Source organism: Oncorhynchus clarkii, chromosome 30, assembly GCF_045791955.1.
Source record: "Oncorhynchus clarkii lewisi isolate Uvic-CL-2024 chromosome 30, UVic_Ocla_1.0, whole genome shotgun sequence".
In the NCBI taxonomy this organism is placed as follows: domain Eukaryota; kingdom Metazoa; phylum Chordata; class Actinopteri; order Salmoniformes; family Salmonidae; genus Oncorhynchus; species Oncorhynchus clarkii.
In genome coordinates this window covers 23,231,605-23,256,402 of record NC_092176.1, presented here as the reverse complement: position 1 = coordinate 23,256,402, position 24,798 = coordinate 23,231,605, and the positions used below count along the sequence as shown (strand labels likewise).

General features: G+C 44.3%; 1 protein-coding gene across 1 annotated transcript in view; it reads right to left on the bottom strand.

The window, feature by feature from the left end:
* LOC139389472 (synaptic vesicle glycoprotein 2C-like) overlaps window positions 1-24,798 on the bottom strand; it is a 62,591-nt gene that overhangs the window by 25,231 nt on the left and 12,562 nt on the right. The window contains exon 2 of the mRNA XM_071136257.1: window positions 20,620-21,423. Within this exon, the coding sequence (XP_070992358.1) occupies window positions 20,620-21,226 (607 nt within the window). The 5' untranslated portion in view covers window positions 21,227-21,423. The remainder of the gene's footprint in view (window positions 1-20,619; window positions 21,424-24,798) is intronic.

Here is a 24,798-nt window from a genome sequence, read left to right as displayed (position 1 = left end):
GATGAACCAGACTTGTGGAGGTCTACAATTTGTTATTGAGGTCTTGGCTGATTTCTTTTGATGTTCCCATGATGTCAAGCAAAAAAGCATTGAGTTTGAAGGTAGGCCTTGAAATACATCCACAGGTACACCTCCAATTGACTCAAATGATGTCAATTAGCCAATCAGAAGCTTCTAAAGCCATGATATAATTTTCTGGAATTTTCCAAGCTGTTTAAAGGCACAGTCAACTTAGTGTATGTAAACTTCTGACCCACTGGAAATGTGATACTGTGAATTATTAGTGAAATAATCTGTCTGTAAACAATTGTTGGAAAGATTACCTATGTCAAGCACCAAGTAGATGTCCTCACCGACTTGCCAAAACTATAGTTTGTTAAGAAGAAATTTGTGGAGTAGTTGAAAAACAAGTTTTAATGACTCCAACCTATGTGTATGTATACTTCCGACTTCAACTGTATTACACATTATTACTAAATATTACACAGTGCTGCTATACTAAATGACATACAGGAATAGATATGACAAAATAGACATTCACCCCTCAATTAAGACCAGCCTAGAGACAGACAGCCCTATTTGTCAGAGTGGCTTAGTGCTTCCCATTATCTCAGCCACTCCCTGTCTTGTCATGGCTGATTCACTAGTTGGGACGAGAGAGGGGACATTGGAGAGAGGGGGGAGGTGTTGAGAGAGAGAGGGGGAGGTGTTGAGAGAGAGAGAGAGAGAGAGAGAGAGAGAGAGAGAGAGAGAGAGAGAGAGAGAGAGAGAGAGAGATGGTGAGGCAGCTCATAGACTCTTAACTAAAATTAACTGGAATTCCCTCACTATCAAACTCAGCTGATGCATTGATTTAGCTTGGCTTCATTCAAACCTGCAGGCCAACGGACAGGCAGGTCTATTCACATGTCAGCCTCTGTCACAGGCTTTCCCCTCACCATCCATAAACAGTGCCTTGCGAAAGTATTCGGCCCCCTTGAACTTTGCGACCTTTTGCCACATTTCAGGCTTCAAACATAAAGATATAAAACTGTATTTTTTTATGAAGAATCAACAACAAGTGGGACACAATCATGAAGTGGAACGACATTTATTGGATATTTCAAACTTTTTTAACAAATCAAAAACTGAAAAATTGGGCGTGCAAAATTATTCAGCCCCCTTAAGTTAATACTTTGTAGCGCCACCTTTTGCTGCGATTACAGCTGTAAGTCGCTTGGGGTATGTCTCTATCAGTTTTGCACATCGAGAGACTGACATTTTTCCCCATTCCTCCTTGCAAAACAGCTCGAGCTCAGTGAGGTTGGATGGAGAGCATTTGTGAACAGCAGTTTTCAGTTCTTTCCACAGATTCTCGATTGGATTCAGGTCTGGACTTTGACTTGGCCATTCTAACACCTGGATATGTTTATTTTTGAACCATTCCATTGTAGATTTTGCTTTATGTTTTGGATCATTGTCTTGTTGGAAGACAAATCTCCGTCCCAGTCTCAGGTCTTTTGCAGACTCCATCAGGTTTTCTTCCAGAATGGTCCTGTATTTGGCTCCATCCATCTTCCCATCAATTTTAACCATCTTCCCTGTCCCTGCTGAAGAAAAGCAGGCCCAAACCATGATGCTGCCACCACCATGTTTGACAGTGGGGATGGTGTGTTCAGCTGTGTTGCTTTTACGCCAAACATAATATTTTGCATTGTTGCCAAAAAGTTCAATTTTGGTTTCATCTGACCAGAGCACCTTCTTCCACATGTTTGGTGTGTCTCCCAGGTGGCTTGTGGCAAACTTTAAACAACACTTTTTATGGATATCTTTAAGAAATGGCTTTCTTCTTGCCACTCTTCCATAAAGGCCAGATTTGTGCAATATACGACTGATTGTTGTCCTATGGACAGAGTCTCCCACCTCAGCTGTAGATCTCTGCAGTTCATCCAGAGTGATCATGGGCCTCTTGGCTGCATCTCTGATCAGTCTTCTCCTTGTATGAGCTGAAAGTTTAGAGGGACGGCCAGGTCTTGGTAGATTTGCAGTGGTCTGATACTCCTTCCATTTCAATATTATCGCTTGCACAGTGCTCCTTGGGATGTTTAAAGCTTTTTTCAGTTTTTGATTTGTTAAAAAAGTTTGAAATATCCAATAAATGTTGTTCCACTTCATGATTGTGTCCCACTTGTTGTTGATTCTTCACAAAAAAATACAGTTTTATATCTTTATGTTTGAAGCCTGAAATGTGGCAAAAGGTTGCAGAGTTCAAGGGGGCCGAATACTTTCGCAAGGCACTGTAGAAGCAAAGTGAGGAAAGCTAAGGCTATTCACATGTGAACACAATTTAAATGTATAGGCTGTGGCCCAGAGGCCTGCTGGAGGGAGAGATAGATGACAGCATGTCTACACAGGTCACATCTAGAATGTCTAGTGGAAGGACAGGGTGAGAGAGAGTCTGTTTCTGGAGGGGAAGAGAGTCTGTGAGAGAGGAGAGTAGTGATGATGAGGTGATCTGTGGCCAGGCAGGAGGTGATAGAAGAGAACAGGGTCTCTGAAACTACTGACTGTCTGGGTGATTGGGTTTCTTCAACAGGGTGCAACAAGGCTGAGTCTTTGACAGCAAAACACACACACTACTGCAATTATTTGGGACCAGTGTGGAAGTTTGAACTAAAATGGAGCATGCAGATATTAGGAGCAAACTAAGAGAATACACAGTATTTGAAATGGGACTGGTGAACGGCATGGCAACGAAACTCTGTGGTACAGCGTCATCAAATAAACACCCTGAGTCAGAACTGCACCAAAGCACTAGCATAGATCCCAGATATGTCCAAACACATTTCCAAAACAGGAAAGTTCAGCAAACACTCAGACACACACCAACACACTCTCTAGAGGGAGAGGCGCTGGAGCTGAGCAGTGCGGCAGAACACACACACAAATACACAGTTAAGTATCATAATTCAGCAGCTCTTGAAAACTAGACAATGAAAGATGAGAGAGGATGAAAGAAAAAGAGTAAAGGGGAGGCGATAAGGGCAAATAGAGAATGAGAGGGGAACACTGTAAGTAAATAGAAAAGGGTGGAGAAAATTAGGATGGACTGAGAGGAGAATGCAGAAGATCTGAAAAAGAGGAAAGGAGAGTGAAGAATAAGAGAGTGAGAGATAGAGAAAGAGATGAGAGGAGTTCAGAGAAAGAGAGTGTGAGAGGGGTTGAAGAAAGGGAGAGGAGAGAGGGAGGGGGAGAGGGAGGGAGAAAGAGAGGAAGACCCTAGTGACTGGTGTGGTGGTGGTGTTGTTTGTGCTGTCAGATCCTGAGGAGCCCCATGAGAGTGGTGAGAGCGCTCAGCTGCATCATGGCCTCTTTTCCGATTTCACGCTTTGATGCTCTTCGCTCTTAGAGGGGCAAATTGTTTCAGTGCCACACAAAATGCTTGCTCTGTTTTATTCATACAGCATATAGAGGACAACAGCATGCCTGTCTGGAGCTAACTCTGTCGCTGTGAACAACGGTGGGGTGATTCCCTGTATCTTTCATTGTTTCATTCTCACACTTTACCTCTTCTCTCATCTCTTTTCTCCTCTATTCTGATCTTTCATTTCCTCTCTGCTTTCTTTCTGTCTGTGCTTCTCTCTCCCCACTCTTGTTTTTCTGCTTGTGTCCTCCTCTCCTCTTTCTTATATCTTTCCTCTTTCCTTTCATCCCCTCCCATTCTTCCCCTCTCATCTCCTCCAATCTCCTCCTCTCCTTTTTCCTCACCTCTGCTCTCCTTTTCTTCTCCTCCTCTCTTCCCCTTTTTCCTCTCCTCTCCTTTCCTTCCCTCTCCTCTCCTCTCTTTAGCTCATTTACACTGAGCAGCATGTAATCACATTTGTACTACATCATGTCAGGCTTGATGGGTTTCATGCCCCCTCTTTGCTGGAAGGAAACCACCACCCCCACAGAAAGAAAGATTGGGGCTCTTTGACTGATTTTGGTTGGTAGCAAAGATTTCAATCAAATCTTTATGAAAGTATACTTATCTTGGTCTAGGAGTGCAAGCAAAATGGGATATCTCATTCAGCTCAGTAATGCGTCTAAGCTTCCTTGCATTAAGGGTAATGAATAGATAGGCATGAAGTATTTTGATTCAATGAGCGCTCGATAAGACAGCACTATTACACTGATATTGGTGGTGGCTGCAGGTTCTCTGTGAGCCGCACACTCTCTCTCTCTCTCACACACACACACACACACACACACACACACACACACACACACACACACACACACACACACACACACACACACACACACACACACACACACACACACACACACACACACACACACACACACACACACACACACACACACACACACACACACACACACACACATACACACACACACACACGCCCCCGCACACACACAGACACGCTCTCCCTCACACACTCTCTCTGCGCTTGTAGTGTGTAGTGTAATCTCTGCAGTGGCACTGCGATCTCACTGCAGTTTAGCCATGCTCAGCTGCCCCTGGCCCGGACCATGCAGATACTCACAGCCTGCCAGCTAGCTACCATAGACAGAGAGACAGAGACAGAGAGAGAGATGAAAACATATATTTGATTGTCACATACACCAGATAGGTGTAGTAAAATGTGTTGTTTTACTGGGTCAGCCATACTACTATGGTGCCCCTGGAGCAAATTAGGGTTAAGTGCCTTGCTCAAGCACCATCAACAGATTTTAGGGAGGGGAGGAAGGTAGAAAGGGGGAAAGAGGGAGTGAGATGCAAAGAGAGAATGAGAGAGACTAAAAAAAGGGGGGAACGAAGAAAAAAGTGAGTGAGAAAGTAAAGAGAGTTACAGAAAGAGAAAAGGAGGACAACTAAGGAGGTGGAAAGTGAAGATGAAGTGTTAGAAGATAAGTCTCTCTTTCCTCTTGCTCTCCCTCTCTGCTCCCTTTCCTCCCACATCCCCCTTCCCTCTCTGCTCCCTTTCCTCCCACATCCCCCTTCCCTCTCTGCTCCCTTTCCTCCCACATCCCCCTTCCCTCTCTGCTCCCTTTCCTCCCACATTCCCCTTCCCTCTCTGCTCCCTTTCCTCCCACATCCCCCTTCCCTCTCTGCTCCCTCTCCTCCCACATCCCCCTTCCCTCTCTGCTCCCTTTCCTCCCACATCCCCCTTCCCTCTCTGCTCCCTTTCCTCCCACATTCCCCTTCCCTCTCTGCTCCCTTTCCTCCCACATCCCCCTTCCCTCTCTGCTCCCTTTCCTCCCACATCCCCCTTCCCTCTCTGCTCCCTTTCCTCCCACATCCCCCTTCCCTCTCTGCTCCCTTTCCTCCCACATCCCCCTTCCCTCTCTGCTCCCTTTCCTCCCACATTCCCCTTCCCTCTCTGCTCCCTCTCCTCCCACATCCCCCTTCCCTCTCTGCTCCCTTTCCTCCCACATTCCCCTTCCCTCTCTGCTCCCTTTCCTCCCACATCCCCCTTCCCTCTCTGCTCCCTTTCCTCCCACATCCCCTTTCCCTCTCTGCTCCCTCTCCTCCCACATCCCCCTTCCCTCTCTGCTCCCTTTCCTCCCACATCCCCCTTCCCTCTCTGCTCCCTTTCCTCCCACATCCCCCTTCCCTCTCTGCTCCCTTTCCTCCCACATCCCCCTTCCCTCTCTGCTCCCTTTCCTCCCACATCCCCCTTCCCTCTCTTCTCCCTTTCCTCCCACATCCCCTTTCCCTCTCTGCTCCCTCTCCTCCCACATTCCCTCCCCTTCCATCTCTGCTCCCTCTCCTCCCTCTCTCCTCCCTCTCCTCCCACATCCCCCTCCCTCCCTATCTGCTCCCTCTCCTCTCCCTCTCCTCTGTTACTTACTTTTCCCTCCCTCCATCCCATTTATTCCTCTTCCTTTCTCCTCCCCTACATCATTCTTTCTTCATTATCTCTTCACTCAATGCCATTCCTGCCACTCCCCTTTATCCTTCTCTTTTTGCTCACTGTTCTCTCTCTCCTTTTTACCTCCCACTCTAGAACCTCTCATTCCTCCCTCATTCACATGCAGCAGTTAAGATTCCTGTGGGATCTTGTTAGGTCCAAATAGAATTCTGTAATATTTGTTGTGCATCCCGTACAGGCCTTTGTGTTTTTCATATTGCATTATTCAGTTACTCTGGGCTCAGTTTGACCACCCTGCGATGCGGGATGTGATTCATGTTTCCCTGAGATCCGTCTGCATGGAAACTAAGTCTCCTCAAGTGTAACTAACTTACCACCAAATCACACCCATGTTGTACTGATACAGAATGTACAGATGTGTAAGTAAATATGCTTACACCACCAACAACTAGTTGGTGCTTTTGAAATAGAAGGATTTGTGGCCTTTGCAAATGATTTAGTGTATTTGAATCTTAGGTACAATTTATGCTTTGCAGAAAAGAGACAAACACCTAGATATAGTGAGCCAGTAAAAGTGTTGGCCTACCAGTAAGTTGGCAGTTTGAGATTATACTCATAGCATCCTTAACAGAGACATATCACCTATGCTTGGACAACTGAGCTCTACTCAACAGCAATTAAGTTACATGTAGTCTACCTTTTTAATGTAGAATAGATACAGTATTACCACTGCACCTGTATAGCAAATACCCTCTTTACCATTTGTTTACTGTCATTAAGTATCATTATCCTGTAAAAGCCCAGTTGGATTCCAACAAGGTCAAAGTAATCATGGAGTGTGTCCATACACACACACACCCAAACAAACACAATCACGTTCAGCCTAAGTCACCTCATCAGGGGAGGAGCCTCGAGGCAATCAGAGAGGAGTGAGAGGAGAGAGCGAGACAGAGAGAGAGAAAGAGATGGAGATGGATAAAGAGGGGACATGATTGAGCAAATCAAATTGTATTTGCACATGCTTCGTAAACAACAGGTGTAGAATTACAGTGAAATGCCTCCATACATGCCCTTCCCAACAATGCGTGATGAATAAGGGGAAGCAGCGCATGGAGCAACATAAGTAGCAGTGCTATGGTTCACTGTGCAGGGGGGTTGAGGGCTGACTGATTCCATGTTTTTACAGTATGACACAGAAAGCCCCTGGACACACATGTAATGTCAGACTTGCTAGTGATGGATTACAGACCTGCAACCATTTGCACTATTGTGGCCCCAAGTTAACACATTGTGAAAACTAGTCCCTCAACATGGGCAAAGAAATCAACATACCATCAAGCTTACCGTATGCTTCCCAGCAGTGGTGTAAAGTACTTAAGTCAAAATACTTTAAAGTCGTTTTGGGTAGTATCTGTACTTTACTTTACTATTTATATTTTTGCCAACTTTTACTTTTACTTCACTACATTCCTAAAGAAAATTATGTAATTTTTTACTCCATACATTTTCACTGACACCCAAAAGTACTCGTTACATTTTGACAGGAAAATTGTCAAATTCACACGCTTATCAAGAGAACATCCCTGGCCATCCCTACTGCCTCTGAACTGGTGGGCTCACTAAACACAAATGCTTAAATTTTTTAATTATGTCTGCTGGAGTGTGCCCCTAGCTGTCACACCCTGACCATAGTTTGCTTTGTATGTTTCTATGTTTTGTTTGGTCAGGGTGTGATCTGAGTGGGCATTCTATGTTGAATGTCTAGTTTGTCTGTTTCTGTGTTTGGGCCTGATATGGTTCTCAATCAGAGGCAGGTGTTAGTCATTGTCTCTGATTGGGAACCATATTTAGGTAGCCTGTTTTGTGTTGGGTTTGGTGGGTGGTTGTTCCCTGTCTTTGTGTTTGTTGCACCAGATAGGGCTGTTTCGGTTTTGCCACATTTATTGTTTTGTATTATGTTCATGTTGAGTTTTCCTATATTAAAAACATGAACCAAAACCACGCTGCATTTTGGTCCGCCTCTCCTTCCCAGGAGGAAAGCTGTACACTAGCTATCCGTCAATAAAAAAATTAAGAAATTATGCCATCTGGTTTGCTTAATATATGGAATTTTAAATGGTTTATACTTTTGATACTTAAGTACATTTTAGCAGTTCCAAGTACATTTAAAACCAAATACTTTTAGACTTTAACTCAAGTAGTATTTTACTGCGTGACTTTCACTTTTACTTGAGTCATTTTCTAAAGGTTTCTTTACTTTTACTCAAGTTTGACAATTGAGGACTTTTTATACAAAGTCGAAACAGTTTGCGCATATATTATGACAACATTTTGTGACGTTTTTGTTCGTTTTGGTCTTTTTAGGCAAGTCGCAGTTTGGTAGCCAAAGTCTACGCCCTTTCGTCGGTGACTGGTCAACAGAACTACTTCTAAAAGGAGTAGGAACATGAAGGGTTTTGTTGTCATTCAACGAGAGATACGTTTCAATGGAAATACGGTTTCCATTAGATAGCACAGCCAAAAGTCCTTATTGGCTATATCCTAAATAATTTATGAAAACTACAATTTGTTATTTGGTCTTAAATTAAGGTTTGAGTTAGACATAAGGTTAGCAGTGTGGTTACGGTTAGGTTTAAAATCATATTTTAAGAAGGGACATTTTAGAAATAGGCAGGATTTAGAGACTCCTGCCTAAATTATAGTTTTGTTACATTGTTTGCTTGCTCAGATGGTTAGCTAAGTTAGCTCTCTCAGTCTCATTGACCACCAAAACAAGCCACTTAATATCACTTTTCTTAAAATGTATATTAGCTAGCTAAGTTATCAATGTCATGAATACAACACCCATCTAGTGTCGATATCAGGATATGATTGGAGAGCACTAGTTAGCTCCAAAATTAGTTAAAGCTTTGACTGCATGCTGACAATGATTTAATAATTTTACCAGGTTCCCGAAAAGCAATTGTAATGACAGTCCACCACAACATACCCAAGAGTTTCCCGATTGGCAAGGGGTAGTCTGTTTAATCAAGAGGGACAAGCAACAGTAATATTGCCCTTTCTTTTCTCATTTCCAAGCAAAGGTCTTTAGGGAGTATGAGAGCACAGACGGTCGCTTTGCCTAGCTGAGATCTGCTAGGAGCAAACCGAACCAATGTATGCGGATGCCTTTACATTGTACTCTAATCAAATCGAATCAAATGTTATTTGTCACATGCACCGAATACAACAGGTGTAGGTAGACCTATCGTGAAATGCTTTCTTAAGAACCCTTAACCAACAACGCAGTTCAAGAAATAGAGTTAAGAAAATATCTTCTAAATAAACTAAAGTATGTTTTAATTTTTAACCCAATAAAATAACAATAAGGAGGCTATATACAGGGGGTACCGGTAAGTCTTGAATCTTGCATTGTTTTATATTGTCTTGCATTGTTTTATATATCAACTCAAACACCCTGTACCATGGAATCGGTACATCAAAAATCTCTTCCCAACTATTTTGCAATCAGTATGGTACAGTCGCTTTATTTTGTCTGGTTTAGTGTCCCAGATAAATCAAAATATTTTTGGATCTTATGATTTGGTAAACGTATCATCAGGAGTAGGCAGCACCATAAGTAGGTGAGTAAAGTGACATGTGACTATGGAGTTAATCAGGGCCATTTTTCCATAAATAGACAGGTATTTACCTCTCCATGGTTGCAGGACCAAGTTTTCTATTGAAATTCATTGTGGAGAGCTTATTTGTATATTTTGTGACATGAATACCAACTATGTCTACTTCACCATCAGCCCATTTTATAGGTAAACTGCAGGGTAATGTAGAAGTTGTGTTTTTTAAAGATCCAATACGTTATATTGTACACTTAATAAAATTAGGTTTTAGTCCAGAGAGTCCAGAAAAGTCATCTAGATCTTCAATGAGACATTGCAGGGATCTAGCTTGCAGACTTGATATAAAACTTGAGTCATCGGCATTCATGGACACCTTTGTTTTTAAGCCTTGGATTTCTAATCCTCTAATTTATTTGATTAGATTTATTTCACCTTTATTACCCAGGCAGGCAAGTTGAGAACAAGTTCTCATTTACAATTGCGACCTGGCCAAGATAAAGCAAAGCAGTGCGACACATGCAACAACACAGAGTTACACATGGAGTAAAACAAACATACAGTCAATAATACAGTACAAAAATAAGTCTATATACGATGTGAGAAAATGAGGTGAGATAAGGGAGGTAAAGGCAAAAAAAGGCCATGTTGGTGAAGTAAATGCAATATAGCAAGTAAAACACTGGAATGGTAGATTTGCAGTGGAGGAATGTGCAAAGTAGAAATATAAATAATGGGGTACAAAGGAGCAAAATAACTAAATCCAGTAGGGGAAGAGGTAGTTGTTTGGGCTAAATTATAGATGGGCTATGTACAGGTGCAGTAATCTGTGAGCTGCTCTGACAGCTGGTGCTTAAAGCTAGTGAGTGAGATAAGTGTTTCCAGTTTCAGAGATTTTTGAAGTTCGTTCCAGTCATTGGCAGCAGAGAACTGGAAGGAGAGGCGGCCAAAGGAAGAATTGGTTTTGGGGGTAACCAGAGAGATATACCTGCTGGAGCGCGTGCTACAGGTGGGTGCTGCTATGGTGACCAGCGAGCTGAGATAAGGGGGGACTTTACCTAGCAGGGTCTTGTAGATGACATGGAGCCAGTGGGTTTGGCGACGAGTATGAAGTGAGGGCCAGCCAACGAGAGCGTACAGGTCGCAGTGGTGGTTAGTATATGGGGTATTGGTGACAAAACAAATGGCACTGTGATAGACTGCATCCAATTTATTGAGTAGGGTATTGGAGGCTATTTTGTAAATGACAACGCCGAAGTCGAGGATCGGTAGGATGGTCGGTTTTATGAGGGTATGTTTGGCAGCATGAGTGAAGGATGCTTTGTTGCGAAATAGGAAGCCAATTCTAGATTTAACTTTGGATTGGAGATGTTTGATGTGAGTCTGGAAGGAGAGTTTACAGTCTAACCAGACACCTGGGTATTTGTAGTTGTCCACATATTCATAAGTCAGAACCATCCAGAGTAGTGATGCTGGACGGGCGGGCAGGTGCAGGCAGCGATTGGTTGAAGAGCAATGTAGTTTTACTTGTATTTAAGAGCAGTTGGAGGCTGCTAATGTTGTTATTGGATCTGATTTTGAATAGCTAGCATTACGATGGCCATAACGAATAGATATGGTGACATCAGACACCCTTATTTAACTCCTCTTGACAATTCAAAACTCTCTGAGAAGTAGCCGTTAATTACTATTTTACACCTGGGGTTGCTCTACATTACTTTTACCCATTTTATAAGAGAATCACCGAAATTGAAAAAAATCCAGGCATTTATAAATAAAATCCAGTCTTACTTTATCAAATGCCTTTTCAAAATCTGCTATAAATACCAGGCCTGGCTTCTTAGATGTTTCATGATATTCTATTATTTCTAGCAGTTGTCGTATATTATCTCCAATGTATCGTCCATGTAAAAAACCTGTCTGATCAGGATGAACAATACCTGGTAAAACCTTTTTAATTCTGAGTGCTATGCATTTCGCTAGTATTTTTGCATCACAACATTGAAGTGTAAGGGGCCTCCAGTTTTTTAGATAGACTGGATCTTTATATTTGCCATCTGGGTCTTGTTTCCATAATAGTGAAATCAGACATTCCTGACCGGTCCGCTCCTGATCCCCGGGTTCGTCCCCTTTGTCGGGGTCCTGCGGCTGGAGCCACGCATCGGGGAGGGGGTACTGTCACGTATGCTCCCTCCGGCCTTTAGGTCATCAGGCTGCTGATTATCCCGCACACCTGTCACCATCGTCAAGCACACCAGCGCCTCATGACACTCACCTGGACTCCATTACCTCCTTGAATTATCTTCCCTATATCTGTCACTCCCCTTGGTTCTTTCCTCAACTGTTATTGACTCTGTTTCATGTCGGTGTGTTGTTTGTGTTTTGTGTTTATTGTTTTGCTTATTTATTAAAACACTCACTCCCTGTACTTGCTTCTCGACTCTCAGCGCACTTGTTACATAAATATTGAATGACCGCTGAATGTGTAACGCTCGTCTGTGATGGAAGAAGAGGAGGACCAATGCGCAGCGTGGTAAGTGTCCATATTGATTTAATAGAATAAATGAACACTCAACAGAAAACAATAAAGCGACAACGAACGAAACGGAACAGTCCTGTATGGTGAATACACAAAACACAGAACATAAAATAATCACCCACAACTCAAAGGTGAAACCAGGCTACCTAAGTATGATTCTCTATCAGGGACAACGAATGACAGCTGCCTCTGATTGAGAACCATACCAGCCCAAACACAGAAATCCCAAATTATAGAAAAAATAACATAGACTGCCCACCCCAACTCACGCCCTGACCATACTAAAACAAAGACAAAACAAAGGAACTAAGGTCAGAACGTGACAGAATGTACATTTAAAGGTATACCAAACAATAAAGGGATTTGCTGAACCTATATTATACTGGAACAATTCAGTTATAAATAATGTTGTCTTAGTTAAAAAAAGGTTTTCCTCCAGTAAACTCTGTTTCAATTTCCAATGTCCACGTGGAAATTCTATAAGAGTTATGTGAAGGCCAATTAGATGATCCGATCGAATTCTTTCTCCTATTAAAACTTTTTTAACCTTTGTTTTTAACCTTTTATTCCAACTTACCATAACTATATACTATTCTCAGTCTAAATTGATCACAATTAGTGCTTGTAAAGTTATTGCCATCAGAGGTATTATGACAGTCAAAAGTAGAGCTTTTAAATGTCTGACATTTAGAATTCAAGAAATAGGTTCTAGCAATGTTTGTTTTATTCTCTTGCCTGTTTTGCCTGTGAGCCAATGCTACAGATATTAGAAAATTGAGACAAGATATTATGTGTGTAGTAAATCTGAGTAGGTTGATGTGTATGATATTGGATGTGATTTAGTGAGAGTGTGTACGATGTCTGTATAAGAGTAAGACTATAATGTGTGATGTCCAAATAAATAATAAGTCCGCCAATTTGCATGGTTGAGTGTCTGTGTGTAACATGTAGTGTGTAGCCTTAATATTCATGATAATTGTAATCCATATCGTATCACCATAATAGTTGCATCATAATTACCTTTAAAATCATTGAAAAACACATCCCAGAATTTCCATAGTAATCGATGTTTCACATGATCATGAAAGAGATCTTGCATTACTATAGCCTCCACTCTACACTCTACTCAACAAACTGGAAGTAGTCTATCACAGTGCCATCCGTTTTGTCACCAAAGCCCCATACACTACCCACCATTGCGACCTGTACGCTCTCGTTGGTTGGCCCTTGCTTCCTTCATACTAGTCGCCAAACCCACTGGCCACAGGTTATCTACAAGTCTCTGCTAGGTAAAGCCCCGCCTTATCTCAGCTCACTGGTCACCATAGCAGCGCCCACTCGTAGCACGCGCTCCAGCAGGCATATCTCTCTGGTCACCCCCAAAGCCAATTCCTCTTTTGGTCGTCTTTCCTTCCAGTGCTCTGCAGCCAATGACTGGAATGAATTGCAAAAATCTCTGAAGCTGGAGACTTATATCTCCCTCACTAGATTTAAGCACCAGCTGTCAGAGCAGCTCACAGATCACTGCACCTGTACATAGCCCATCTGTAAACAGCCCATCTATCTACCTACCTCATCCCCATACAGTATTTATATATTTATCTTGCTCCTTTGCACCCCAGTATCTCTACTTGCACATTCATCTTCTGCACCTTCATCTTCTGCATAACTACCATTCCAGTGTTTAGTTGTTATATTGTATTTACTTCGCCACCATGGCCTATTTATTGCCTTAACTCCCTTATCTTACCTCATTTGCACTCACTGTATATAGACTTTTTGTTTTCTTTTGTTCTACTGTATTATTGACTATGTTTTGTTTATTCCGTGTGTAACTCTGTGTTGTTGTATGTGTCGAATTGCTATGCTTTATCTTGGCCAGGTCGCAGTTGCAAATGAGAACTTGTTCTCAATTAGCTTACCTGGTTAAATAAAGGTGAAATAACATGTATATTTTTTAAATAGAGATGGCTTCACTACAGCACAAATGTATCCCGTACAATATGTTATTATTCCCCAATGTCCCTATTCTGATATCTTCCCCTTTCTTATTGTAAACATATATAAACATGTAGACAAAGACATAGAAAAGATAGACAAAGAAGAAACATTAAATTATAGAACAGTTCTTGACTATAGAGAGAGAGGGGAGAGAGTGAGAGAAGAGAAGAGAAAAGAGAGAAAGAGAGAGTGAGAGAAGAGAGCGAGACCAACAGTGTATGTGTATGTACAGTGCCTTGCGAAAGAATTCGGCCCCCTTGAACTTTGCGACCTTTTGCCACATTTCAGGCTTCAAACATAAAGATATAAAACTGTATTTTTTTGTGAAGAATCAACAACAAGTGGGACACAATCATGAAGTGGAACGACATTTATTGGATATTTCAAACTTTTTTAACAAATCAAACACTGAAAAATTGGGCGTGCAAAATGATTCAGCCCCTTTACTTTCAGTGCAGCAAACTCTCTCCAGAAGTTCAGTGAGGATCTCTGAATGATCCGATGTTGACCTAAATGACTAATGATGATAAATACAATCCATCTGTGTGTAATCAAGTCTCCGTATAAATGCGCCTGCACTGTGATAGTCTCAGAGGTCCGTTAAAAGCGCAGAGAGCATCATGAAGAAAAGGAACACACCAGGCAGGTCCGAGATACTGTTGTGAAGAAGTTTAAAGCCGGATTTGGATACAAAAATATTTCCCAAGCTTTAAACATCCCAAGGAGCACTGTGCAAGCGATAATATTGAAATGGAAGGAGTATCAGACCACTGCAAATCTACCAAGACCTGGCCGTCCCTCTAAACTTTCAGCTCATACAAGGAGAAGACTGATCAGAGATGCAGCCAAGAGGCCCATGATCACTCTGGATGAACTGCAGAGATCTACAGCTGAGGTGGGAGACTCTGTCCATAGGACAACAATCAGTCGTATATTGCACAAATCTGGCCTTTATGGAAGAGTGGCAAGAAGAAAGCCATTTCTTAAAGATATCCATAAAAAGTGTCGTTTAAAGTTTGCCACAAGCCACCTGGGAGACACACCAAACATGTGGAAGAAGGTGCTCTGGTCAGATGAAACCAAAATTGAACTTTTTGGCAACAATGCAAAACGTTATGTTTGGCTTAAAAGCAACACAGCTGAACACACCATCCCCACTGTCAAACATGGTGGTGGCAGCATCATGGTTTGGGCCTGCTTTTCTTCAGCAGGGACAGGGAAGATGGTTAAAATTGATGGAAAGATGGATGGAGCCAAATACAGGACCATTCTGGAAGAAAACCTGATGTAGTCTGCAAAAGACCTGAGACTGGGACGGAGATTTGTCTTCCAACAAGACAATGATCCAAAACATAAAGCAAAATCTACAATGGAATGGTTCAAAAATAAACATATCCAGGTGTTAGAATGGCCAAGTCAAAGTCCAGACCTGAATCCAATCGAGAATCTGTGGAAAGAACTGAAAACTGCTGTTCACAAATGCTCTCCATCCAACCTCACTGAGCTCGAGCTGTTTTGCAAGGAGGAATGGGAAAAAAATTCAGTCTCTCGATGTGCAAAACTGATAGAGACATACCCCAAGCGACTTACAGCTGTAATCGCAGCAAAAGGTGGCGCTACAAAGTATTAACTTAAGGGGGCTAAATAATTTTTCACGCCCAATTTTTCAGTTTTTGATTTGTTAAAAAAGTTTGAAATATCCAATAAATGTCGTTCCACTTCATGATTGTGTCCCACTTGTTGTTGATTCTTCACAAAAAAATACAGTTTTCTATCTTTATGTTTGAAGCCTGAAATGTGGCAAAAGGTCGCAAAGTTCAAGGGGGCCGAATACTTTCGCAAGGCACTGTATAAGTCCATATGTGGTTTTTTTCTAACCTGAAGCCCCTGTAGAATTTAGTACAGCCATGGTGTTATGGAGCTGTCTCGGAATAGCTGTCCATCTATAAAGAGTTTGTCCACAATGAAAAAGACACGCTTACTCTTCTCCCTCTGTTGCCTCTGTACAGGATACAGCCTCTTGCAAAGTCTGTTTATCTCCCTGTGGAAATTGGTAATTGAGACCGAATATGGTCCCTTTAAGCGCCCTTCCCGTGCTATTAATCAGCTCCTTTTGTTGGTAGTATTCAAATTTTGCGATGATCGGTCTTGTTGCACTCGGTGGAAAGCCACCTTGTTTACAGTCTCTAGAGGAAGTTTCCAGGCGGATTGCATGAATTCTCTGATCATGCCCTCTGGATTATTGGGTTATTGGGTGCGTCCTCAGGAATCCCAGAAAATATTAGACTTTCACGCATGCTACTTTATATATCTAGTAGCGACTCCCTCATCACCCTGTTTTCCCTGAGTAGACAATCCATGTTGGAATCATGGATTTTTACCTTGGCCGTGAGTGCCTTGTTTTCTCCTTGGAGCGTGAGAATTTCACTCTGGCTAAACTCCAAACTCCCCCTCAGCCCTGCTACCTCCTCACACAACTTGTCCAGTGATGCATGGATTCTAGCCAGAGCACTCTACTTCAACGGTAAGTAAATAGATTAATCTGTCTTTCGTTTTTTGTCTGGTTCTTTTGTGAGGTAGCCAGATCTTTCCATGATGGACTATGTTGTTCCTCCATAGCGTAAAGCTGTCGATAGTCGTCGATTTTCCTCAGGATATCCTTAGTATCCAGGTTGGCTCTTTACTGCAGCCAGTTGTTAACAAAAAGTGTTTAACAATGCGCCTTTCCCACGACGACGACCGGTGTTTTTGTACTACAGTCACTTAGTACTATTGTATGGTTAGCGGTGTTTTATTTAATAAATTAATTGCAGTTTGTTTTAATAAAAAATAACCAACCAAGTGTTTTCCAGCAATACAATGTTCAGCTGTGCACTCTGATGACGTGTGATGACGCACCTTTAGTCTGATCCAACACGGATCCAACACTCCTAGCTCCTTCATCAAATGTAAGGATGGTGTTGGATTCCTGCTTGGCCATGCAGTCGTGGGTGAACAGGAAGTACAGGAGGGACCTAAGCATGCACCCTGAGAGGCCCCGGGGTTGAGGATCAGCATGGCAGATGTGTTGTTGCCTACTCTTACCACCTGGGGTCGGCCCGTCATGAAGTCCAGGATCCAGTTGCAGAGGGAGGTGTTTAGTCCCAGGGTTCTTAGCTTAGTAATGAGCTTTGAGGGCACTGTGGTGTTGAACGCTGAGCTGTAGTCAATGAATAGCATTCTCACATAGGGGTTCCTTTTGTCCAGGTGGGAAAGGGCAGTGGGAGTGCGATTGAGATTATGTCATCTAGGGATCTGTTGGGCGGTATGCGAATTGGAGTGGGTCTAGCGTTTCCGGGATAATGTTGTTGATGTGAGCCATGACCAGCCTTTCAAAGCACTTCATGTGCTTTGAGTTTAAGATTTTGGGAGGTTACCTTCGCTTTCTTGGGCACAGGGACTATGGTGGTCTGCTTGAAATGTAGGTATTACCGACTCAGTCAGGGAGAGGTTGAAAATGTCAGTGAAGACACTTGCCAGTTGGTCCGTGCATGCTCTGAGTACACGTCCTGGTAATCCATCTGGCCCCGCGGCCTTGTGAATGTTGACATGTTTTACGGAGAGCGTGACCACACAGTCGTCCAGAACAGCTATTGCTTTTATGCATGCTTTAGCGTTGCTTGCCTCGAAGAGAGAATAAAAGGCATTTAGCTCATCTGGTAGGCTTGCGTCACTGGTCAGCTCGCGGCTGGGTTTCACTTTGTAGTCTGTAATAGTTTGCAAGCCCTGCCACATCCGACGAGTGTCAGAGCCGGTGTAGTAGGATTTCTTATAAATGTCTGGATTAGTGTTCCGCTCCTTGAAAGCAGCAGCTCTAGCCTTTAGCTCGGTGTGGATGTTGCCTGTGATCCATGGCTTCTGGTTGGGATATGTACAGTGGGGCAAAAAAGTATTTAGTCAGCCACCAATTGTGCAAGTTCTCCCACTTAAAAATATGAGAGAGGCCTGTAATTTTCATCATAGGTACACTTCAACTATGACAGACAAAATTAGAAAAACAAATCCAGAAAATCACATTGTAGGATTTTTAATGAATTTATTTGCAAATTACGGTGGAAAATAAGTATTTGGTCAACTACAAACAAGCAAGATTTCTGGCTCTCACAGACCTGTAACTTCTTCTTTAAGAGGCTCCTCTGTCCTCCACTCGTTACCTGTATTAATGGCACCTGTTTGAACTTGTTAACAGTATAAAAGACACCTGTCCACAACCTCAAACAGTCACACTCCAAACTCCACTATGGCCAAGACCAAAGAGCTGTCAAAGGACACCAGAAACAAAATTGTAGACCTGCACCAGGCTGGGAAGACTGAATCTGCAATAGGTAAGCAGCTTGGTTTGAAGAAATCAACTATGGGAGCAATTATTAGGAAATTGAAGACATACAAGATCACTGATAATCTCCCTCGATCTGGGTCTCCACACAAGATCTCACCCGTGGGGTCAAAATGATCACAAGAACGGTGAGCAAAAATCCCAGAACCACACGGGGGGACCTAGTGAATGACCTGCAGAGAGCTGGGACCAAAGTAACAAAGCCTACCATCAGTAACACACTACGCTGCCAGGGACTCAAATCCTGCAGTGCCAGACGTGTCCCCCTGCTTAAGCCAGTACATGTCCAGGCCCGTCTGAAGTTTGCTAGAGAGCATTTGGATGATCCAGAAGAAGATTGGGAGAATGTCATATGGTCAGATGAAACCAAAATATAACTTTTTGGTAAAAACTCAACTCGTCGTGTTTGGAGGACAAGGAATGCTGAGTTGCATCCAAAGAACACCATACCTACTGTGAAGCATGGGGGTGGAAACATCATGCTATGGGGCTGTTTTTCTGCAAAGGGACCAGGACGACTGATCCGTGTAAAGGAAAGAATGAATGGGGCCATGTATTGTGAGATTTTGAGTGAAAACCTCCTTCCATCAGCAAGGGCATTGAAGATGAAAAGTGGCTGGGTCTTTCAGCATGACAATGATCCCAAACACACCGCCCGGGCAACGAAGGAGTGGCTTCGTAAGAAGCATTTCAAGGTCCTGGAGTGGCCTAGCCAGTCTCCAGATCTCAACCCCATAGAAAATCTTTGGAGGGAGTTGAAAGTCCGTGTTGCCCAGCAACAGCCCCAAAACATCACTGCTCTAGAGGAGATCTGCATGGAGGAATGGGCCAAAATACCAGCAACAGTGTATGAAAACCTTGTGAAGACTTACAGAAAACGTTTGACCTCTGTCATTGCCAACAAAGGGTATATAACAAAGTATTGAGATAAACTTTTGTTATTGACCAAATACTTATTTTCCACCATAATTTCCAAATAAATTCATTAAAAATCCTACAATGTGATTTTCTGGTTTTTGTTTTCTAATTTTGTCTGTCATAGTTGAAGTGTACCTATGATGAAAATTACAGGCCTCTCTCATCTTTTTAAGTGGGAGAACTTGCACAATTGTCGTCGAGGCACTTATTGTCGAAGCTGGTGACTGAGGTGGTATACTCCACAATGCCATTGGATGATTCCCGGAACATATTCCAGTCTGTGCTAGCAAAACAGTCCTGTAACGTAGCATCCGCGTCATCTGACCACTTCCGTATTGAGCGAGTCACTGGTACTTCCTGCTTTAGTTTTTGCTAGTAAGCAGGAATCAGGAGGATATAATGATGGTAAGATTTGTCAAATGGAGGGTGAGGGAAAGCTTTGTATGTGTCTCTGTGTGTGGAGTAAGGTGGGCTACAGTTTTTTTCCTTTGGTTGAAAATTGGCATGGTGGTAGAAATTAGGTAAAACGGATTTAAGTTTGCCTGCATTAAAGTCCCCAGCCACTAGGAGCGCCACTTCTGGATGAGCATTTTCTTGTTTTCTTATGACCTTATACAGCTTGTTGAGTGCGGTTTTACTGCCAGCATCAGTTTGTGGTGGTACATAGACGGCTACGAAAAATATAGATGAAAACAGTCTTGGTAGATAGTGTAGTCTACAGCTTATCATTAGGTACTCTACTTCAGGCAAGCAATACCTCGAGACTTCCTTAATATTAGACATTGCACACCAGCTGTTATTGACAAATAGACACACACACCCACCCCTCGTCTTCCCAGATGTAACTGTTCTGTCCTGCTGATGCACAAAAACACAGCCTGCTGTATATTATCCGTGTTGTCGGTGAAACATAAGATATTACATTTTTTTATGTTCCGTTGGTAGGATAGTCTCGAACAGAGATCATCCAGTTTATTCTCCAGTGATTGCCCATTGTCCAGTAGAACGGATGGTAGAGGCAGGTTACCCACTTGCCGACAAATTCTCACAAGGTACCCCAATCTCCACCCCCTGTATTTCCATCTGTTCTTCACGCGAATGACAGGGATTTGAGCCTAGTCTAGGTGGACAACAGTAATTTAATCCTGTCTTCTTCTTACACAAACCAGCTATAGCACTCATGCATTTCGCTACACCCGCAATAACATCTGCTAAATATGTGTATGTGGCCAGTAAAGTTTGATTTGATTTGATGTTTTACACACAAATGAACACACACATGCACACACGCACTCCAAACGCCAAACCCCTTACCTAGCCATCCAGATCTGGAGTTGGAGCCACCCAGAGCACACATGTCCGTCTCGGCGCTGGGCAGAACGAACCCCACCACGAACACCTCCACCCCATCCGACATGAGGGCCAGGCCCAGCACCAGGAACAGCTGCCACTGGAACCTGCCGTGGCCACACTCCTGGATGATCAGCTCATACTGCTGGGCCAGTTCTTCCTCGTCCGCCTGCCTCTCCTTCTCCAGCTCCTTACGTTCTCTCAGGCTGTCTGTGACGGGCTGCCCCAGAGCCACCTGCCCCTCCCTGGCCTTCCTGTCTCCAGCCGCTGGGATCCCCTGGTACTCCCCCTCGTAAATCTCATCTTCGTCATCATGGCCCTCTGTGGCATCGCTGGCATCACTGGCCTGGTCATTGTCATTGTAGCCTCCATCCTGCCCCAGGGGATTATGGTGAAAGTCGTCCCCCTCGTCTACCTCGTCCTCAAACCGGCTGTATTTGCGCTGGGAGTACTCGTCTGTGGCGCTGTCCACGACCTTGTTGACCTTTTTCACGGCGTGCCGCTTGGCCTCCTTGGCAATTTCCTTGGCCCCCTTCACTAAGGAAGTCCTGTTATCGTAGCTGTCGTCCATTTTTACTCTGATGGAGGTTCAGGGGTGGAAGTACAGAGGGGTAGGAAAGGTAGGAGGGAGATGGATGTAAGCTGGTGGAGGGGTTTGGGAGCAGAGCAGAGTGGTGGATCTGGAGATGCAACAGGGGAAAACCCTGGGAAAACCCTGCAGTCACCACAGGAAGATACCCTCACTGGCTGTGGTGTTCATTGGTCCGGCTGTGGGACAAATAGACAAAGAGAAGGGGGGAAAGAAATACGGGGTGAGGGAAACAGAGAGGGGGAGATGGAAAGACGAGGAGAAAGAGAGGGGGAGAGACAGAAAGAGACAGTGGATACAGAAAGACAGGGGGAGAGGTAAAAAGAGGGGGGGCAGACAGGAGGAGGGAGAAAGAGACAGGGGGAGAGAGAGAAAGACAGGGGGAGAGAGACAAAGACAGGGGGGAGAGAGAAAGACAGGGGTAGAGAAAGACATGGGAGAGAGAGAAAGACAGGGGAGAGAGAAAGACAGTGGAGAGACAGAAAGACAGGGAGAGAGAGAGAGAAAGACAGGGGGAGAGACAGAAAGACAGGGGGAGAGACAGAGACAGTGGAGACAGAAAGACAGGGGGAGAGACAGAAAGACAGGGGGAGAGACAGAAAGACAGGGGGAGAGAGAGAAAGACAGGGGGAGAGACAGAAAGACAGGGGAGAGAGAGAAAGACAGGGGGAGAGACAGGAAGACAGGGGGAGAGACAGAAAGACAGGGGAGAGAGAGAAAGACAGGGGGAGAGAGAGAAAGACAGGGGGAGAGACAGAAAGACAGGGGGAGAGACAGAAAGACAGGGGTAGAGAAAGAGACAAGGGGAGAGAAAGAGACAGGGGAGAGACAGAAAGACAGGGGGAGAGAAAGAGACAGGGGGAGAGAAAGAGACAGGGGAGAGACAGAAAGACAGGGGTAGAGAAAGAGACAGGGGGAGAGAAAGAGACAGGGGAGAGACAGAAAGACAAGGGAGAGAGAGAAAGACAGGGGGAGAGACAGAAAGACAGGGGAGAGAGAGAAAGACAGGGGGAGAGACAGAAAGACAGAGGGAGAGACAGAAAGACAGGGGAGAGAGAGAAAGAGACAGGGGAGAGACAGAAAGACAGGGGGAGAGACAGAAAGACGGGGAGAGACAGCAAGACAGAGGGAGAGACAGAAAGACAGGGAGAGAGAGAGAAAGACAGGGGGAGAGACAGAAAGACAGGGGGAGAGACAGAAAGACAGGGGTAGAGAAAGAGACAAGGGGAGAGAAAGAGACAGGGGAGAGACAGAAAGACAGGGGGAGAGAAAGAGACAGGGGGAGAGAAAGAGACAGGGGAGAGACAGAAAGACAGGGGTAGAGAAAGAGACAGGGGGAGAGAAAGAGACAGGGGAGAGACAGAAAGACAAGGGAGAGAGAGAAAGACAGGGGGAGAGACAGGAAGACAGGGGGAGAGACAGAAAGACAGGGGAGAGAGAGAAAGACAGGGGGAGAGAGAGAAAGACAGGGGGAGAGACAGAAAGACAGGGGGAGAGACAGAGACAGGGGGAGAGAAAGAGACAGGGGAGAGACAGAAAGACAAGGGAGAGAGAGAAAGACAGGGGGAGAGACAGGAAGACAGGGGGAGAGACAGAAAGACAGTGGAGAGAGAGAAAGACAGGGGGAGAGAGAGAAAGACAGGGGGAGAGACAGAAAGACAGGGGGAGAGACAGAAAGACAGGGGTAGAGAAAGAGACAAGGGGAGAGAAAGAGACAGGGGAGAGACAGAAAGACAGGGGGAGAGAAAGAGACAGGGGGAGAGAAAGAGACAGGGGAGAGACAGAAAGACAGGGGTAGAGAAAGAGACAGGGGGAGAGAAAGAGACAGGGGAGAGACAGAAAGACAAGGGAGAGAGAGAAAGACAGGGGGAGAGACAGGAAGACAGGGGGAGAGACAGAAAGACAGGGGAGAGAGAGAAAGACAGGGGGAGAGACAGAAAGACAGAGGGAGAGACAGAAAGACAGGGGAGAGAGAGAAAGAGACAGGGGAGAGACAGAAAGACAGGGGGAGAGACAGAAAGACGGGGAGAGACAGCAAGACAGAGGGAGAGACAGAAAGACAGGGGAGAGAGAGAAAGAGACAGGGGAGAGAGAAAGACAGGGGGAGAGACAGAAAGACGGGGAGAGACAGAAATACAGAGGGAGAGACAGAAAGACAGGGGAGAGAGAGAAAGAGACAGGGGAGAGACAGAAAGACAGAGGGAGAGAGAGAAAGAGACAGGGGAGAGACAGAAAGACAGAGGGAGAGACAGAAAGACAGGGGAGAGAGAGAAAGAGACAAGGGAGAGACAGAAAGACAGAGGGAGAGACAGAAAGACAGGGGAGAGACAGAAAGACAGGGGAGAGACAGAAAGACAGGGGAGAGACAGAAAGACAGGGGAGAGACAGAAAGACAGGGGGAGAGAGAAAGAGACAGGGGAGAGACAGAAAGACAGGGGAGAGACAGAAAGACAGGGGGAGAGACAGAAAGACGGGGAGAGACAGAAAGACAGAGGGAGAGACAGAAAGACAGGGGGAGAGACAGAAAGAGACAGGGGAGAGACAGAAAGACAGGGGAGAGACAGAAAGACAGGGGAGAGACAGAAAGACAGGGGGAGATAGAAGGAGACAGGGGAGAGACAGAAAGACAGGGGAGAGACAGAAAGACAGGGGGAGAGACATAAAGACGGGGAGAGACAGAAAGACAGAGGGAGAGACAGAAAGACAGGGGGAGAGACAGAAAGAGACAGGGGAGAGACAGAAAGACAGGGGGGGAGAGACAGAAAGGTTCCAGTCAGATAAGGTGAATTCCACAGCTACATTCATAACCAGACAATGATGCAGAAACAGTAGACACCAAACTATCTTAAACATTCACTCACCGTCCTGCCTGCCTGCTCCCTTTCCTTTTGATCATTTCTTTGAGTGATGTGAAGAAAATGGCTTTGGCATATTACTCTCAGTTTATATTCACAAAGTACATTCAATTCCCGGGAGAGCTCTCCTGTTCTATATTTCATGAGTCGACATCAGTCTCAGGCCTTAAACAGAGATAGGAAATGTGCCGAATCATATTCATTTGTGTTGGAGAAGGAACTAATAAACAAGGTTCTGGCCCAAATAAATGTGTCTTTGATAAAGCGCTGGTATATTACAGTGGATGTGGTGACCCAAGCAGAACCTTAGTGTCATCCTTTAATCCATGCAAGGGGAGGATTCACAGGAAAACTGAAGGCAAATGGCCAGTGTCACCAACACACACACACACAAACAGTGGGTGTTGGAATGAAATTGATTTGGCATGGTCACTGATTTCATACACATAGTGGGCAGGGGAAACCCTCCCAGTCGTCAGAAGCCTGGGTTGGCTGGTGGAGACCCCAACATAACCCTGCAATGTGACATGATTTATTGTGAGTGATCAAAGTGTAAACTAAGACCTACAGTATATCACAGATTTACTTCATCTCCCTGGCTACACTCTCATATTATAGCTTGCATAAAATATACATTACGGATTGGTGGGAAGAGGAGGTATATTGGAAACTGTCAACCAAGGATTTACTAAATCCTCC